This window comes from Daldinia vernicosa, assembly GCF_022497035.1.
Source record: "Daldinia vernicosa strain CBS 139.73 unplaced genomic scaffold F5Y00scaffold_73, whole genome shotgun sequence".
Lineage (NCBI taxonomy): Eukaryota > Fungi > Ascomycota > Sordariomycetes > Xylariales > Hypoxylaceae > Daldinia > Daldinia vernicosa.
The window spans coordinates 82,910-99,727 of record NW_025953989.1 but is presented as its reverse complement, the minus strand read 5'-3'; the positions used below and the strand labels follow the sequence as shown (position 1 = coordinate 99,727).

The window sequence follows — 16,818 nt, the reverse complement described above, 5'->3', positions numbered from 1 at the left end:
GGGCACATAAAGGTTTCCGTTCTGATCAGCGGCTGCTAAATACTGATGTGACTTAGCCTTCATTAATATCATGCCAAACAAAGGCTATTCATATCTCCACCACACCATTGTTGCGATGACAGATGACAGCGGTCTCATTAGCAGATCGACTTGTTAAATAAGGTGATACGATGACAATGCCAGGGAAGATGTCGACTTCGAAGAGATCGACGAAAGAGTGTCTTTGCTTTCCTTTAGAGATTCTAGCTTTGCGATTGGACAGGCTATCCATGTCAGGTAATTTTAAGGTGCTTCTGAGGCTTTCCCTATTTGGGCCAAGACTTTGTCTGAGGTCCGTGGCTTGACAGGGATTGTAGCTCAAGCATGAAGTGCTACATATGTACGAGTGTACCTACTATGGAATAGCATCGTTTGAACTTCACATGCATATATATAAGGTACCTATATATAGGCGATGGTTCTGAAGATATCGAATTACGCGCCCATATATTTATTTCAATGCGTTCGATTATTTATATCATAGAAATAATATTAAAGAATGTAGTGTATCTACACCTAAACGAATATAAGTTGAAGATAAAGGTGATAATACATACATACATAATGGGACGAAGGCCTCTAATTTGAAGCCCGTGTCCCGTAAACCGTTGCAAGCAAAGTAAGTTTGTGGTGGGCCGTAACCTTGATCGCGGGTTGATAGAACTGATTGAGTTAAGCTCCATTGGATGAAATCTATGCCAAGACTCTGTTGAGGGCAAAACGCACCTAGTATTGACTTGGGGGTCTATAGCAGCTGTTTGTTACTGTACAATCTGCATCGATATCTGTCTGCAGGTAATTAGAGTAGCTACAAGTACAGATACAGCGCTGCGTCGGGGGTGGGGTACATATGTACATAAGGCAACCAGGGTAGGACAGAGGCAGGACCCGGCAGGTAGGGGGCAGGCACAATTCATCCATGATCGCAGTTACTAGCAAAGCAACAACGACCGCAGCGCAGAAGCGCAGAAACACAGAAGCAGCTTTGGGCATAATCTGATTACGCGAGCCTGTCTCTCTTGTTCCTGTCCTCTCTCCTCCTTGCCGACGATTTCAGTCGTATATCCAAATTTCGACCTCTTTCCCTCCGATCTAATCATCATCCTCTTCCTCAGTTCGGATTTACGGTTTCACGGCGTATCGTCGTGGCCTATTTTCTTTTCTTGTTTCCTTGTTATCCTTCGTTTACTTCCCGTTCGATCATTCGTTTTTTTTGCCGAAGGCCCAGCCATCTCAATTCACTTGGGTCTAGAGCCTCCGCCATAGTGTCCTAGCCGACGTCGTGCATCCTAAAGGCCACCACAGCATGTCAAGCGCGACCTGAATTTTAATCACTAATACGGTTTCTGGCTCCGGTTCCTTCTCTATCCAGTCTTACTTTCTCCAACTGTAGACACTCATTCGTCACCACGGAAACATCAACGCATCCGATCCTATCGGTATACCGTTACCACGAACAAAGCTTCTCAATAAAAATCACCATTCCCTCTTAATTCCCATTTTAGAGCAATTGACTCTAGATAACTATCCACCTGATTTTTTTTGGTTACAGTTACCACTATTACTGCGACCTAAATTTACTCACCAAGAAAATAAGCAAAAAAACAGACTACTTTTCCTATCAGCATCTCACACGCTTTACCGCTTATTAGCGCCAAGCCACCTCAAAAATTCCGAGACACATCAGAGCCCCCAGCAGCAAACAGCCTCAAACGAGTCGATTCGAGTAGGTAGCATGTGGTATTGAGCAATGATAGGATCACAGCATCATGCATTTATAGCGCCAACGATCGCTACTATCGACAATTCTAGGAGGATCAGCGATATGTCGCTCAATTCGACTTCCTCAGAGCAGAGCGAGTGTGATATGGCGATGTCGCGGACCCGATTAGGAGGATGTGGAAGAACGACTGGCGGGGCGGGATGGATGGTGAAGGCAGCTCTTTTCTCGGTTCTCTTTGCGGTTCCTGGTTCCATGGCGCAAGACAACTGTATCTCATTATCGGGTTCGACCACCTGCGGAGCTTTTCAGCCTGCTTCAATTTCTACTACGAATGATGACCTACGAAAAAGATTGTAAGTTTTCATTCCCCTGTAAACCCAAGTTCTCAGTGATCGGACTGGGGTATCTACCTGTCGTACAGTTCGTCTCAATTTCTGACCGATACACTCTCAGCACCTTTCTTCAATTTGTCAAAGATACGGCGTCCTTTGACGAGCAATTAAGCCAGTACGTTCGAACGACCTATGTTCAGGAACAGTAAGTAAAATGACCTTACGTTGGTAGCCTAAACTTACACCATTATAGATATCAGAATCTTCTTGGATGCGGTAACATCGACCTTGTCAACACTACTGATTTATATGCCCGCTTCACCACCTCGAAGATCTGTAACGTTATTATTCAGAAATCCATTGAGCCCTGCGGCCTGTCAGACCAGGCCTCATTGCCCTTGTGTGCCGACTCTTGCACCGACTTTGCTGAGAGTGAAGCCTACTTGGCAGCCGACACTAATCTTTGTCCTGGCACTAGCGATCGTCGCCAGGAGCAGATAAGAGCTGACTTTATCGATTGTTCCGTACCACCACGCTCATTGACACCTGGTAGTTGCATCCAAGGCATAGCTAACGAGCCAGAAAACTGTGGATACGGGAACAGCACTATTGGATTGTGCTCATACTGCGCCTCGGGTGGCATCAATTCGACCGACACTTGTTGTTACAACTCCGATGTTGAGGCAAGATGTGCTAACGTAGTCCTACCTACGATTACGCCGACAATGACTTTACCAACTGCAAGCTCGTCTGCAAGTTCGACGGCCACTCCGGCACCGGGTGTTTCCTCGGGCAATGGTGGCCTTTCTGGTGGTGCTATAGCTGGAGTTGTAGTCGGATCCGTCGCCGGCCTGGCTCTCTTGGTTTTCCTCCTCTTGATGTGCATTAGACTTGCCCGACGGAGGCGCGGTAGTCAGAAGGGAAGCATTTTCAACCAGCCTTCACCCTCTAGAAAAGGACCCCAAACAGCGCAGATACCCGCAAACGTGGCAGCGCCGCCCCAAGAGTACGAAGTTCTCCCCGGAGGAAGAATAGCTCGCATGTCCGCATTAGAAGGCCACACGGCAGATCCGTCCTCAAGACGTGGAGAATCAAAGCGTGGAGGTTCGGCAGGCGCAGCAGCAGCAGGCGCCGCGGCTGGATATATGACCGCAAGGCGAAGGGGAGGGGGCGATCACTCATCTTCGGACTCATTTGGAGACAGTCCTAGGTCAGAACCACGTGCAGCTATCTTACGCCCACCTCCTATGAACATTCGTAGGCACGGTTCATTGTCCAGTAGTTCTGTACTCGCTGGTGAGGATCCTCAATCTCCGGCTAGTGCCGGGGGTATGTCATCCCCTCCCGGTGTCAACAGCCAACAGTCTGAGCAACTGCCATTTTTCAAAGACTATTATTCGCAAGACGATGTCCACCCAGGCGATCGCGTCGCAGTTCTATGGGCATATCAACCGCGCGCGGCCGACGAATTTGCCCTAGAACGTGGCGATATGTTGAAGGTGGTTGGTATCTGGGATGATGGATGGGCGACAGGTGTTCTGCTGGACGAAAGGGCAGACGAGTGGGAGGCGCGAAAGCAGTCTCAAAGAGACAGTGGTGTATCGCACACCTCGGGCCGTGGACGAGATACGTCGCCTCCTGCTAGCGGAGAGATAAAAGCTTTCCCATTAGTCTGCGTCTGCCTCCCTGAGCATTGGAGGAAAACTATCGAAGGTGACGGGTCCACAGAGACTGGCTCGAGCGCCCATCACGGCCACCTTACCTGAAGCCGATAACGACATATTACGCTGTTCACTTATATTTGATAGATTGATGAAGCTTACTTGCGTTTGCATTGCTCCGGCGTTCAGGGACTTCCGACTTAGACGCAACTTTCGGTCCGAGCATAGCACGATACCCGGCGTCACTCTTCCTCCCGGTGTACCCTCGACCTACGGCCGAACAACGTCCAGGCTAATCGTCACCGGCTTGCTGCGCGTCTTCCCATCCTCGTCCTGCACATAGACACGATAGTTCGCATTATCGCGATTGATACGCTTAATGCTTTCGATTCCATAATACGCATTTAATTCTTTTCGGATGACACATCGCCTCGGATCAAGGATTTGACCGCAGGACTTCTGGTGGTGGTGTTTACCAGGTTGTCCTGGGACTTTTGATATGAAGAGACGCGATTATATTAATATGACGACCACATACACTTGAGCCCTCCCTATTCTATTCGATTGTTCGTTCGATATACCCGGTGTGTTAGCAAAGGTGTTTGGAGTGGATGCTGCCGGGGAGGGCCATTGTTATGTAATTACTTCTTAAGGAGGGGAGTCGTGTAAGACTGGACTGGAGCTGGACAACGCATATGATGCTACCTATATGGCTATTAGACGAGCAAGGAGATGAGGGGAGAGAATTCTGATAATATCTTCAGTGGTATGGTACGGAGAGCCTTAGCCTAGGTAGATACCTGGCATAATGATGTTACTGAGGTTCGTCTTAGTCAATATCGTAAGCCTACCATCTCGATTATCGAATATAGAAACCTTTCCCGAAAATGAGTCCCTATATGAATATGCTTATGCGAATACCTCTAAAAAACTTGTAGAGGTGGAATTAGACATTCTAGTACATGACATATGTACTCTTTACTCTGTAATGTAGACGTTTGGGTCTAGACCTAAGACCTTTAAGCTACATAAAGGTAGTACCATTTTAGGCCATTTTAGGCTGTGCGTCAAGGTTTATGACCCACTCTAGCTTCTACCTAACAGCGTGACAGCATACCTAGAAGCATTGGTAACTGCCCGCCTACCGACCTATGGAACCTACCTGCTCCTAGTCTCCCACCCACCTTCTGCCGTCATTACAGATCACGCAGCCTTGCCAGCTGCCCCAAACACGATTACCAATTTTGCTCTCATGCTAGAACACTGAATCACTGAAAACACTGAGTCACTGAATTCGTTGACATTAACAAATCTTGTGGAAACCATCGAAAACATCGAAAATGGTCAATTCCTTTCGTCTTACATCAAACTTGGCTAGGTAGCACCACCACATGTTTGCGCGATGGGTAACAGCTACTCCCTCACCACGCCGTACGCCGGCTCTGCTGGCATCGATATACCAGAGTTAGCCGACTTGGTGCACGAAAGGTCGATCGGAAGTGCCCGGTTCATGAAGAGTATCCGTGCCCGCCATAACGATGGTGTAGTTTTGGCAAAAGTCACAGTGAAGCCCTATACCCCGCTATCTCTACGAGATTATGGCGACAAAATACTGCGTCAGTCATGATTGTTTCCCTTACGTACTACTTTAGCTAACTAGATTTCAAGAGGAAAGGGATAAATTGAGAGAAGTTCCTAACGCCCTAGGCTTCGAACGTGCCTTTGAAACTGAAGGAAACGCCTACCTCGTGCGACAGTATATATACAGCTCCCTTTACGACCGCATGTCGACACGACCTTTCCTCGAAGATATAGAGAAGAAATGGCTTGCATTCCAGTTGCTATGCGCGCTGCGAGATTGCCACAGTCGGGACATATATCATGGCGATCTGAAGACAGAGAATATCATGGTGACATCTTGGAACTGGCTGTACCTGACCGACTTCACTGGCTCTTTTAAGCCTACGATGCTGCCCGACGATAACCCTATGTTTTACTCTTATTTCTTCGACTTGTCCGGCCGGCGTACGTGTTATATTGCCCCGGAGAGGTTTATCGAGCATATCGAGAACCCTCAGGCGCAACTCCAGGGGCATAAACTTACCTGGTCCATGGACATATTTAGCGTTGGCTGTGTAATCGCTGAACTATTCCTCGAGACCCCCATATTCAGCCTTAGCCAGATGTTCAAATATCGCCGTGGCGAGTACGACCCAGTAATCTCGCATCTTAGTAGGATACCGGACCAAGGCTTGAGAGAGATGCTGTCCAGCATGATCCAGCTTGACCCCCAAAAACGATACTCGGCCGAGCAATACTTGGATTTCTACAAAGCCAAGGTCTTTCCCGAGTACTTTTACAACTTTCTCCACCAGTATATGGAACTTATCACCGATCCAAGTTCAGGCAGGTCTCTAGTTTCAGGGTCTGTAAAGAATTTAGGCGAGGCCGATGATCGGATAGACCGAGTCTTCTACGACTTTGACAAGATATCGTATTTCTTAGGCTACCGGGACGACAAGGAGTCATCCCAACTTACTCACTTTACACCTCGCCTAGGGCTAGGTCTTTTTCCCGTACGACTAAATATACCCAATAATGAACATTTCACGTCTGCAGGAAAGCAACCTCCTACAGACGACGGTACTCTAATATTTCTCACTCTCGTCGCAGCTTCTCTTAGAAATACAGCCCGAGCAGCTTCAAAGATCAGAGCTTGTGATATATTATTAGCTTTTTCCGAGAGGCTGTCTGACGAAGCGAAGCTCGACCGGATTCTACCATATCTAATGACTCTGCTGAATGACGATAGTGATCTAGTTGCTATCGCAGCTCTTAGATCTGTCACTCAACTTTTGGCTCTTGTAACGGTGGTCACGCCGGTCAATGCCCACGTGTTCCCCGAATACATTATGCCCAGGATGCAGGTATTTCTATCAGGTGCCTCCAGACAGCCTATTATGGGAAAGGAACGTAGGGAGCCGAGCGCCTTAGTTCGAGCTACGTACGCGTCCTGCCTAGGTAGTCTTGCGACAACTGCTTCGAAATTCTTAGAGTTGACAGCTATCTTGAGAGCAGAAGGATCGATCAGTACAGCTGATCCGGAGATCGAAGCTGGAAGCGACCCTGATGCTGCATTTGATGGGCTTTTTGATAACGCGCAAAGCGAGCTCGTTGAACTATTCGAGGCCCATGCCAAAGCTCTTGTCGAAGACTCGGATGCCTCTGTGCGCCGGGCGTTTCTCAGTTCCGTCCCGGAACTATGCATGTTTTTCGGCAGTGCAGAGTCTAACGATATCATCCTCACTCATCTTAATACGTACCTCAACGATCGAGACTGGATGCTGAAGTGTGCTTTCTTCGATACGATCGTAGGCATTGCCGCTTTCTTAGGTAGCACCAGCCTGGAAGAATTTAGCCTTCCTCTGATGATACAGGCTGTGACCGATCCGGAAGAGCATGTGGTGCAGGCTGCATTACACTCTTTGGCCGAGCTTGCAAGTTTAGGTCTATTATCAAAAGCAAAAACTTGGGAGCTTATAGACGTGGTCGGCCGCTTCACAATGCATCCGAATCTGTGGATCCGAGAGTCTGCTGCAGAATACATTTCCAGTGCCGCAAAGCTGCTGTCTCCCGCTGATATCAGATGCATTGTCCTACCACTTGTTAGGCCGTTCCTAAAGCCAGCAATAATCCCTGACTTTTCCGAGCTTGAATTGTTAGACGCTCTAAAGAAACCCCTGTCGAGGACGGTCTTCGACTTGGCATTGTCCTGGGCACAGAAAACTGATAAAGGTCTGTTTTGGAAAGCTGTCAAACAACAGAAGCAGTCTACTTTTACTATCGCGTCCACAGCATTGGCGATCCGTTCGTCTCGGGAGGTACAACCGCAAACACTTAACAAAGTTCAACGGAATGACGAGGATGAACAATGGCTTACTCGACTACGGAACATGGGAATGACGTCCGAGGATGAATTCAAGCTTCTTGTTCTTAGGGAATTTATCTGGCGCTTGAGTCAAATGAGAAACCGTGACTTGCTCGCACAAGATAACATCACCACATCCTTGAACAACATTATCCCCTTGAGAAGTCTAAATGTCAAATTGCAGACGATCATGTTCGACGAAGCTCCTTCCGAAGATGAGCTCGCATGGCAGCGACAGCGAATTTCAAGCTCGGATAAAGGACCTTATACTATTGCCGATGCTCTGCTAGATGCGTCAATGACAATAGACGAGCCCGTCGGGAAGCGGCGTCGCGCTGCCATGAACAATCATCGCTCACATCTAAGCAGTCGCGGAGGAGCAATATCGCCGAGGACAAAAGATGGCCGAGCGTTATCGCCGATGGAGTCTCGGGCATCTTCCCCAGTTAACGGCATGGGATTTAACGAGTCGCGTCGTGCTTCCTCTACAACACGTGGGCCGACTTCTCAGGATGATGATGCCTCTATTTCTGATTCTCCGTACTCCACCAGGAGAGCCATTCGGCACCAGTCAAGTGCTCTGGATCTTTTAAATCGGAAGGATAGTGGTAGATCTATTGCAGAGACAGGAACGACTGAAGCGAATGCGTTTGGTCAAGTCGAGGGTCCCTTCGCACAAAATCCACCGCCGCAAATAATGATTCCCGGTACCATCTCAGAGAATGGAATGCCAGGAGCCCGACCTCGTACTTCACATACATACGAGGGCAATGACCCTAATATTCTAAAAATGCTCGATAACATGTATGTCGATAACTATCCGCACGACGTAGCCCAATTTGGGCCACTCGTTTCTCCAATCACGAGGAGAAAAGTAAGCAAAGCGGCGGGACAAAGCGGCGAGGAGGCGTGGAAGCCGAGTGGTAGTCTTGTCGCTACCTTCTCGGAACATACGGGGGCGATCAACCGTGTTCTTCCATCGCCAGACCATCTCTTTTTCGTAACAGGTAGTGATGATGGCTGCGTGAAGGTGTGGGACTCCTCTAGGTTGGAGCGCAATGTCACACATCGTTCACGCCAGACACATAAGCACGCTTCGGGCGCGAAGGTTATTTCCCTCTGTTTCATCGAGAACACGCATACGTTCGTCAGTTGCGCCAGTGATGGCAGCGTTCATATCGTGAAGGTCGACACGGCAAACACCAGCGGAGTTATTAAGTATATCCGATTGCGGCTACTTCGCGAGTATCAGCTTCCAGCAGATGAATATGCTGTCTGGTGTGAGCACTTTAAGCAGGAATTGAATTCCGTGCTGGTACTTGCAACCAACCGGTCTCGAGTCTTAGGTATTGACCTTCGTACGATGACACTTTTGTACGTTCTCGAAAACCCGGTGCACCACGGCACACCCACTTGTTTCTGTGTTGATCGGAAGCATAACTGGCTACTACTCGGCACGTCGCACGGGGTCTTGGACTTGTGGGACTTACGATTCAAGATGAGGCTAAAGGGTTGGGGATTACCAGGCCAATCGGCCATCCACCGCCTTTGTCTTCATCCCACTAAAGGTCGCGGGAAGTGGGTATGCATAGCAGGCGGTACTAGCCTTGGCGAAGTTTCCGTCTGGGATCTGGAGAAGATACAGTGTAGGGAAATCTATCGCGTGGGCGGATATAAAGACGGGCCTAAAGGATATAAAGCATGGGACGTTGATGAAGACAAACCCGAAGGCATGCTCGACCGTTTCGCAACGAATATCGAGCCAACCGCTAGCGGTACTGTGGATCGTGGCGTCCGAGCCATGGTTGTTGGTTCAGGTGCTATGGAAGACCAGCGCGAAGTACGGTACGGATATATCCTGACAGGAGGATCGGACAAGAAACTACGTTTTTGGGACCTAATGCGCATCGAGAATTCATGCGTGTTCAGCGGGCTTCATAGTGAAGATGCCAAGCCGGTTTTCAGCGCGGTCAGCACGCCGAACCAACCTGGGCTAACTCTTAACATAGAAAGGCTACAAAAGGGGGGTAATGTGACGGGTGCGGACCAGAAAGGTGGCAAGAGTAGCAAGGCTACAAGCAGCAGAGAAAAGCCACCCAGACATGCGGTCATATCGGCCGAGCAGGGACAGTTGCTCAGAAGCCATTTGGATTCGATCCTAGACGTGGCTGTATTGGAAATGCCTTACACGATGACTATTAGCGTAGACAGGTCAGGAGTCATCTTTGTGTTCCAGTAAAAGCGATAGATATTACTAGGTTACAGGTCGGCGTTCTAGGTATGGCTTCGACTAGGGCAGGATAACCTTGGGTAGATTAAATTACGGGCTTAATTACGGCTTAAAGACCCTGGAAACGAGGTAGCGAGTACATAATTGTTTTATTTCAAGTAAAATGTATCAAGTAGCTTTGACTTGGGTATATCTCGATGATAATAATCCGTACAGTGAACATATTTAAATTGATACATAGTACCAGGTACAACTATACTAACGTATCGGGAGCTAATGCAAGATATCGTTACACTACCTAGGTAGGTACCGATAAGAGGAAAACTGCGAAGGCAGGAAGAAAAACAAGTATGACGTTGCACTTTTGCATATAAGCATACAAACACTATCTCGCCTAACGTCTGCCTAAAGTACTTAACCTAAAGTATACTATTATATGTACCATTCATATCGGGATATTTAAAGTGTAACCTTTATGGATGGCACATGAAATAAATTGTCAAAAATGCCACCACAGAAAACGCTGCAGGCTTTCCTGGCCACAGCTCGGGCCGCGTTAACGGCCCCGCCATCTAAACGCTCGACTCCGTTGCACTTTGTTGTGGGTAATGAATCAGCTGGTACGTATTCCTATTTATACATGTCTTTTATATATGTCTTCGGACCTAGAGGCCAACACGAAATGTGATCAGATCTCGATTCCCTATGCTCTACGCTGTTCCTGGCCTATCTTAGGACTCACTCGCCACCCCATACTCTGCACATCCCGCTGTGCCATTTACCCCGTGACGATCTTTCGTTACGGCCGGAATTCACCGCTGTGTTGAAACATGCTGCTGTCACCCCCGACGACGTGTTGACGCTTACTGAGCTGCCTGGCGGAGACAATGGTCTGGAGCCCGAGGACACGCGCTGGCTGCTCGTCGACCACAATGTCATGACAGGCCCGCTAGGTCAGACTTATGGCAGCAGAGTCGTCGGATGTATCGACCACCACGATGACGAAGCTAAGGTCCCTGACGATGCCGAGCCGCGCGTCATTGAAAAGTGCGGTAGCTGCATGAGCTTAGTCGTGGAGCAATGCAGCGAGGCATGGGAGGCGTTAGCGAAGCGGGACGGCGGCAGTAACAAAGAAGCTGCAGAAATTAATGCGCAACTCGCGTATCTCGCCCTCGCACCCATCCTCATAGATACCACGAACCTCGGCAACAAGGATAAAACGACGGCTCATGACGAGTGTGCTGTAGCAACTGCCGAAGCCCACCTCCGTGCCGGCTTCGAGAGTAGTGGTAGTGGTGACGGGGGCGGATACGACCGTGACGCGTTCTTCGCCGAGGTTACGGCCCTTAAGGAGGACGTCTCGTACATGTCGTTCCGCGATATATTCCGCAAGGATTATAAGGAGTGGGACGAGGGCACGCTGAAACTCGGCACCTCGTCCGTGCCGCAGGCCTTCGCATTTCTGGCGCGCAAGGCCGGGGGCGAGGAGGCGTTCGCTAGAGAGTTGGAGAAGTGGTGCGAGGAGAAGGGCATCGATGTTATGGCGGTGCTCACTACGGCGAAGGACGACGGGGAGTTTAGGCGGGAGTTGCTGGTCTGGGCGCGGGGTGGTGCGACGGTTGTGAATGCTGCGAAGGCGTTTGCGGAGAGAGATGGGAAGGATAAGTTGGGCCTTGGTACGTGGGGAGGTGGAAAGCTTGATTTGGAGGAGAAGGGCAATTGGCGGCGATGCTGGACGCAGGCGAGGGTCGAGCATAGTCGTAAGCAGATCGCGCCTATGCTGAGAGAGGCGTTAAAGGGGGTCAAGAAGGAATAGGGGGGGTGTAGAGGAATGGCATATTAGAGTAGAGGTCTCGAAAAGACATGCATCGCGTAGATTTACAAGGACGAGTAAGGTAGCATCAGCATTCAATAGATAGATAGATACCTACACTTGAAACCTCATTTCTTTTTCTAAAAGGGATTCTTTTTTTTTTCACCTTTACCATAGGTAACTCCGACCTCATAGTCGACCTTAACCTCTCCAACACGACAAACTTATCAAATCGCAGCGACGATAGCATCGAGCCACTTCGCGAGCCGGTACCCCTGCTTCGCTATCTGCAGGTCGACAACCGGCTGCGCGGTCGTCGTGTACCGCCCGCTCAAGTCCTTATTCTCGACCGCGCTTACGCCGCCTGGTAGCACCGTCGAGCATACGTATGCGTTGCTCTCCGTGGCCCATTTTAGCGCCGTCGACGTCTGCTTGTCTGCCGAAGCTACGCTGAGGCCGCTGATCCAGCTTGCTGCTTGGGATTTGTAGGAGCCGGAGTCGATCTCTGGGGGGGCGGTGTTAGAGGGTTGTGGCTAGTGTTTATATATATATATATGAAATAGGGGAAATGAACAAAAGAGGGACAGATGGTGTTGAGGAGATAGGTAGGTAGGTACGTTACCCTTTATCAGGTCCGAAGCCCACGACTTCGCCGACGACTGCGAGGACCCGCCGGAAATGGACTCGGGGATGTTGCTGTCCCAAGCCGCGTGCAAGTTTGTGTCGTCGCCGTCGTATTGAACGTCGATATCGTTACCGCCGACCTCTAAAGCCTCGCAATGTAAAGGTTGTCCTATATCGCCGACGAACTGTCATGTTATGTTATGTTAATTTCATCGCCTCAATGCGTGCGCTACTTCGTCCGACACCCCCCCCTTGGTACATAGTTGCTTACGTGGATGATCATCTATAGTTGCGCTTGTTAATACCATTTTATCTATCCATGTATGTACTCAAATATTACACGTCTAAGGAGGATATTCTAAGTAGAATACGGAGTATATAGTAAATAAATGCTTAGGTACTTACCTTGGCTGCGATCTGCAAATTAGCATTGCTCGCCTTCTGGCCGATCAGGATAGTCGTGTAGTTCTGGAGGGCGCGGACGACGCAGCCCTCGGCGCCGCAGTCGCGGTCCAGATCGACGCCGCAGCTAGACGGCGGGTCGTCGTTGGCGTCGATGTAGTGGAACGCCGCCGAGAACTTGCCCGCGCTCGTGTACCGGTAGCTGTCGGCCCAGGCCGCCACGCCGGCCAGGTAGTCCGCCGAAGCGTCGCCCAGCAGGTCCTGGAAGAAGGATTTCGTGGACGCGCTGACGTAGTTGCTCGCGACGTAGGCTACTGTCTCGTGGCCCATGGCGCCCCAGGCCATGGCGCCGCGGAGGGCGGCGGCGGATAGTAGGAGGGCGAGAGATGCGATGCGCGTCATGGTGAGTAGTGCGTACAGGTAGTTACTTTCTTTCGTGTTGTTTAAGGATGGTATAGTGACGGGAAAGAAAACGACGAGAGATGAGGATGCCAAGATACGATGCGAAGATATTATATACCTACGTAACTTCCCTACCTACCTACCTACTCCAACCTTATATCTTCACTTATTCACACGTGTGTAGGTATTATACACCGGGGTATCAAGGTATATAGAGCGATCTGTTATCAACTTGATTTAATAAAACCCATACCGAATAAGCTAATTGGCTTTTCAGGCGCTCTCCGGGCCCTTAGTCTAAGACGAGATAACGGATATATAGCACACACATACACACCCAGCAGCGGGACGCGAATCTAGCGTCGAACGACACCAAGTTTACAGAAGGTGGTTGTTCTGATCGCCACTCAGCTGCGTCGTAGGGTAGATTCAGGGTAGGTAGCATTGAGCCGGGATCGTCGCCACGGATACCCTTATCTCGGGGCGCAATCCAATCAAGCAAGGCACGTTGGCCAGGAACCGGTATTCCTTGGCATTGCTGAGGATGTTCTCTCCACGATAGTAGGTAGTGGTTGGCTTATGCCAGAGAGCTTGCCCTTTTAGTCCAGACCCGCTGCCGGTGACCTGCCTTGATTGGACTTCGGTGAGGTGCGGATCTAAAGTTCTACGCAGGTAATCCTCCCGCAAATCGGTTAAGGACCTCTGGAGGAAAACCGACTTGAAATATCTCGGTAGTTGATCTTGGCGTGGACTTATATGTTGCAGTTGGAAATTACATATACTTGAGTCCGTGTTGATGGTAGGTTAGTTGATTATTGCTATCGTCAGGTTTAGCGAAGCAGAATTAGGGAGTCTAGGGACCACATCCATGCTTACGATTCAGCAGATATACAATGGAGGCCGGGGTTTCCGGAAAGGGAAGGTTGTTAGGATTGACGAAGCCGTAGAATTGAACTGAAGAGTGGAAGCGAATCACCTATACGACCTCGCGCGAAAGCAAGAGAGGTCATAGGTTTAACATGGTCATACAACTAATTTACGTAGAATATACAGTGATTCCGAAACTCTTGGCCGACAGCTTCCAAAATATCCCGTGGAGACGAGTTAACTTGCAGGCTCCAACGCCGATATTAACTCCAAGATTGTGCATCTCCCATCCTTAAGCTTGTCGCCCACTGGTTATATTTATCAAATGAATGCTATTCAAAAGCCTGACAAATTCTTTCCCTCTTCTAGTTTCGTGAGCGTGGGGATTTTTCAGTATGGCCTCGAAGATCTCCTGGGCGGTTTTATCGGCTATATCGATGCACTTTTTAATGCCCTCTAGCACCATACCACGGGGTAGCACAGGCGGGTTCTCTGAGAGCATCTCCTGAAAGCACAATCTCAGCATCGCTCTGCAAACAGCATGCGAACCCGTGGCGGATGCCAGATCATAGGCGTGGATATACATAGCTGCCGAACGCGGCCGTAGGTGTCTCGCAGGTATGCCCCATACGTTCCGAAATCTTTTCCAATCACCTATTTCGATGTATGCTTTCATGAGTCTCATGATCTGCGGTTCTTCTAGTTGGGATAAATCTGCTTGCACCAAAACGTCTTCTAGTCGCTCCATGAGTTTTACGTAGTCTTGAGACGCGGATCGTTTATAAGATCGAGCTGCTGCTTCGATAATAGTGACAATGATATCACTGGCGAGGACTGGCTGTCCACGTTGCTGAACCGTTTTCAAGAGTCGTAGGGCTAATTTAGTTTGTTCATCAAATCCGCCGATATCCGAGTTGTAAATGCACGTCAAAAGCTGCAGACACTGCTGCCGCGTGAAAATGATTCCATGAAGGCACATTTCTTCAAATAGCTGCCGTACGTCGTTTGGGAACTCAGTGAAATTATCCACGCCAAGCTCGCATGCCTTGGTGTGAACTGCGAGGCGAAACCCCCAGGTTTCAGATGGACGAAGCCCTTGGCATGCAAGCTGGGATAATCGAAGGAAAGACTTTGAGAAGGATCGCCCTTCATCTGAAGTAGAAATGACAGATGGATGATCAAGCCGAGCTTCTAGCAGAGATAGAATATTGGATTTCTGATGGACATCAAATTGTAGACTCTGCTCAAGTGCATGTTCCGATTCGATATTAGACAGTGACTTGATCACCGGTGCTTCGTCTCCGATCGTCCGCTGTGTTGAATAAAATCGTGTCTGCTCAAAAGGTGTTCCCCTTGACGTGTCGTTGAAGGGATTGTTTCCGGAGGTTGTATTTCGGCGTGAACTGGCTAGGATAGCCTTCTCCAATGGGTGGAGGCCTTCCATGTCCTTCACATCTGACTTTGGCCGCCTATGCTGCGGTTTTACGGGCCTATGTTCAGACTTTATAGGCCTATGCTCAGACTTTATAGGCCTATGATCCGATTCTACAGGTTTATGTTCCGACTTTACGACGCTGTCGACGGGCTGGCCTAGACTCCGTTTCCATAAAGCTTCGAGGCCCATTTCGGCTCTTCGAGATTCTGTCATAATCTGAACGACAATTGTGGATCCATCTTGAGCGGCACCGAAGCCAGCAACACGCCCATCGCCGGCAACAACTGCGGACTCCTCCTTACCAAAGCCTATGGTCCCTAGATTAACACATATCCAGCCGGTTCTAATACCGTCATCGGTATCCTCAACACCTCCCAGGAGCTTTGCCTTCTTAGCTTTCCGGCGCAGCTTTGTCTTGCGCTCATTTGGTCCGAGCAAGCCATCGGCGTGGGCCCAGATATGATGCTTAGCGCGTAGCCATCGTAACAGCCTCCCAGACGATACGTTGAGATGGCGCTCACTCCGCGCTGTGCCAAACAGCATAAAAAGGTTCGGACCTAGTGCTGCTGGGGGGTCCAGTTCCCTAAGATCTAATAGTTCGAGTTCGTCAAGGCCCAACTCCTCGGAAACATATTTTAATAATGAGCCGATGATCTCTGGAGATTCCGAAGGAACTTCCGGTAAGGGCGGCGGCTCAATGGTAGCCACATGTCTTGGAGGCTCGACTTGAAGATACCAAGGGGTACTATTTAGACTCGTACTCCCAGTGGTGGTCTCATGACTCTGATCGTCAAGTGTGTCGTCCCTTTCTTGGTCTGCTTCAGTCGACACGGTGCTATTCGAGATCTCATTTTGAGATAATCGAGATGAGAATGACCGAATTGGTATCCTAGTGACTAGTCGTGGTCGATATTGTAAAGGGCTAGTTCTTATAGCGGGTAAAGCATTCGTAGAATTAGCAAATAGTTTTAAAGCAGCCAGACGGCAGTGAGAGCAGGCCACTGTGGCTACTGTATGTCGAGTTACCATGTCGTCGGCTGGATGACGTAAAGGTGATAAAATATGTGCCGACCTTTTATTCTAGACTCTTTACCGGTGGTCAATAATTTTAATTATACCTATTGATGTATTGATATAAGGGGAACTAGGTGACCCGACCTAGAATAAAACTTAAAGTCGGCAAAGTTAAGATGTTAAAGTTCCAAAGTGGGACTTCAAAGTGCGACCTTATTCAGACATGCGATATCCAATAACCGTGTACTGTAGCTTTAATGGAGGCGAATTTTGCTTGTTAGATTTGTTAAGTGGGTCATCTATAATCTCCAAGCCAATTAGAAGCTACCAATTCATATGTCTATCAAT

The 16,818-nt window shown here is 49.1% G+C and overlaps 5 protein-coding genes across 5 annotated transcripts; 3 read left to right on the top strand and 2 right to left on the bottom strand.

Annotated features, from left to right (window-relative positions):
* Window positions 1–1,466: 1,466 nt before the first annotated feature.
* On the top strand, window positions 1,467–4,186 carry F5Y00DRAFT_198441 (uncharacterized protein). The gene is made up of 3 exons (XM_048005306.1): window positions 1,467–2,115; window positions 2,216–2,299; window positions 2,348–4,186. Exons 1-3 carry the CDS (start codon window positions 1,790–1,792, stop codon window positions 3,858–3,860), a joined length of 1,923 nt encoding a protein of 640 aa, XP_047860441.1. The 5' UTR covers window positions 1,467–1,789; the 3' UTR covers window positions 3,861–4,186.
* Window positions 4,187–4,916: 730 nt separating this feature from the next.
* On the top strand, window positions 4,917–10,094 carry F5Y00DRAFT_248560 (ARM repeat-containing protein). The gene is made up of 2 exons (XM_048009456.1): window positions 4,917–5,371; window positions 5,424–10,094. The coding sequence occupies exons 1-2, from the start codon at window positions 5,158–5,160 to the stop codon at window positions 9,920–9,922; spliced, it is 4,713 nt and encodes a 1,570-aa protein (XP_047860440.1). The 5' UTR covers window positions 4,917–5,157; the 3' UTR covers window positions 9,923–10,094.
* A 182-nt stretch (window positions 10,095–10,276) lies between these two features.
* Window positions 10,277–11,872, top strand: F5Y00DRAFT_248559 (DHH phosphoesterase). Its single transcript, XM_048009455.1, has 2 exons — window positions 10,277–10,533; window positions 10,606–11,872. Exons 1-2 carry the CDS (start codon window positions 10,419–10,421, stop codon window positions 11,727–11,729), a joined length of 1,239 nt encoding a protein of 412 aa, XP_047860439.1. The 5' UTR covers window positions 10,277–10,418; the 3' UTR covers window positions 11,730–11,872.
* Window positions 11,873–11,951: 79 nt separating this feature from the next.
* On the bottom strand, window positions 11,952–13,154 carry F5Y00DRAFT_273997 (nuclease S1 precursor; the record flags this gene model as incomplete). Its single annotated transcript, XM_048013281.1, has 4 exons — window positions 11,952–12,231; window positions 12,349–12,535; window positions 12,622–12,633; window positions 12,756–13,154. The coding sequence occupies 4 exons, from the start codon at window positions 13,152–13,154 to the stop codon at window positions 11,954–11,956; spliced, it is 876 nt and encodes a 291-aa protein (XP_047860438.1).
* A 1,159-nt stretch (window positions 13,155–14,313) lies between these two features.
* On the bottom strand, window positions 14,314–16,485 carry F5Y00DRAFT_266507 (uncharacterized protein; the record flags this gene model as incomplete). Its single annotated transcript, XM_048011951.1, has 1 exon — window positions 14,314–16,485. One exon carries the CDS (start codon window positions 16,483–16,485, stop codon window positions 14,314–14,316), a length of 2,172 nt encoding a protein of 723 aa, XP_047860437.1.
* Between the last annotated feature and the right edge of the window lie 333 nt (window positions 16,486–16,818).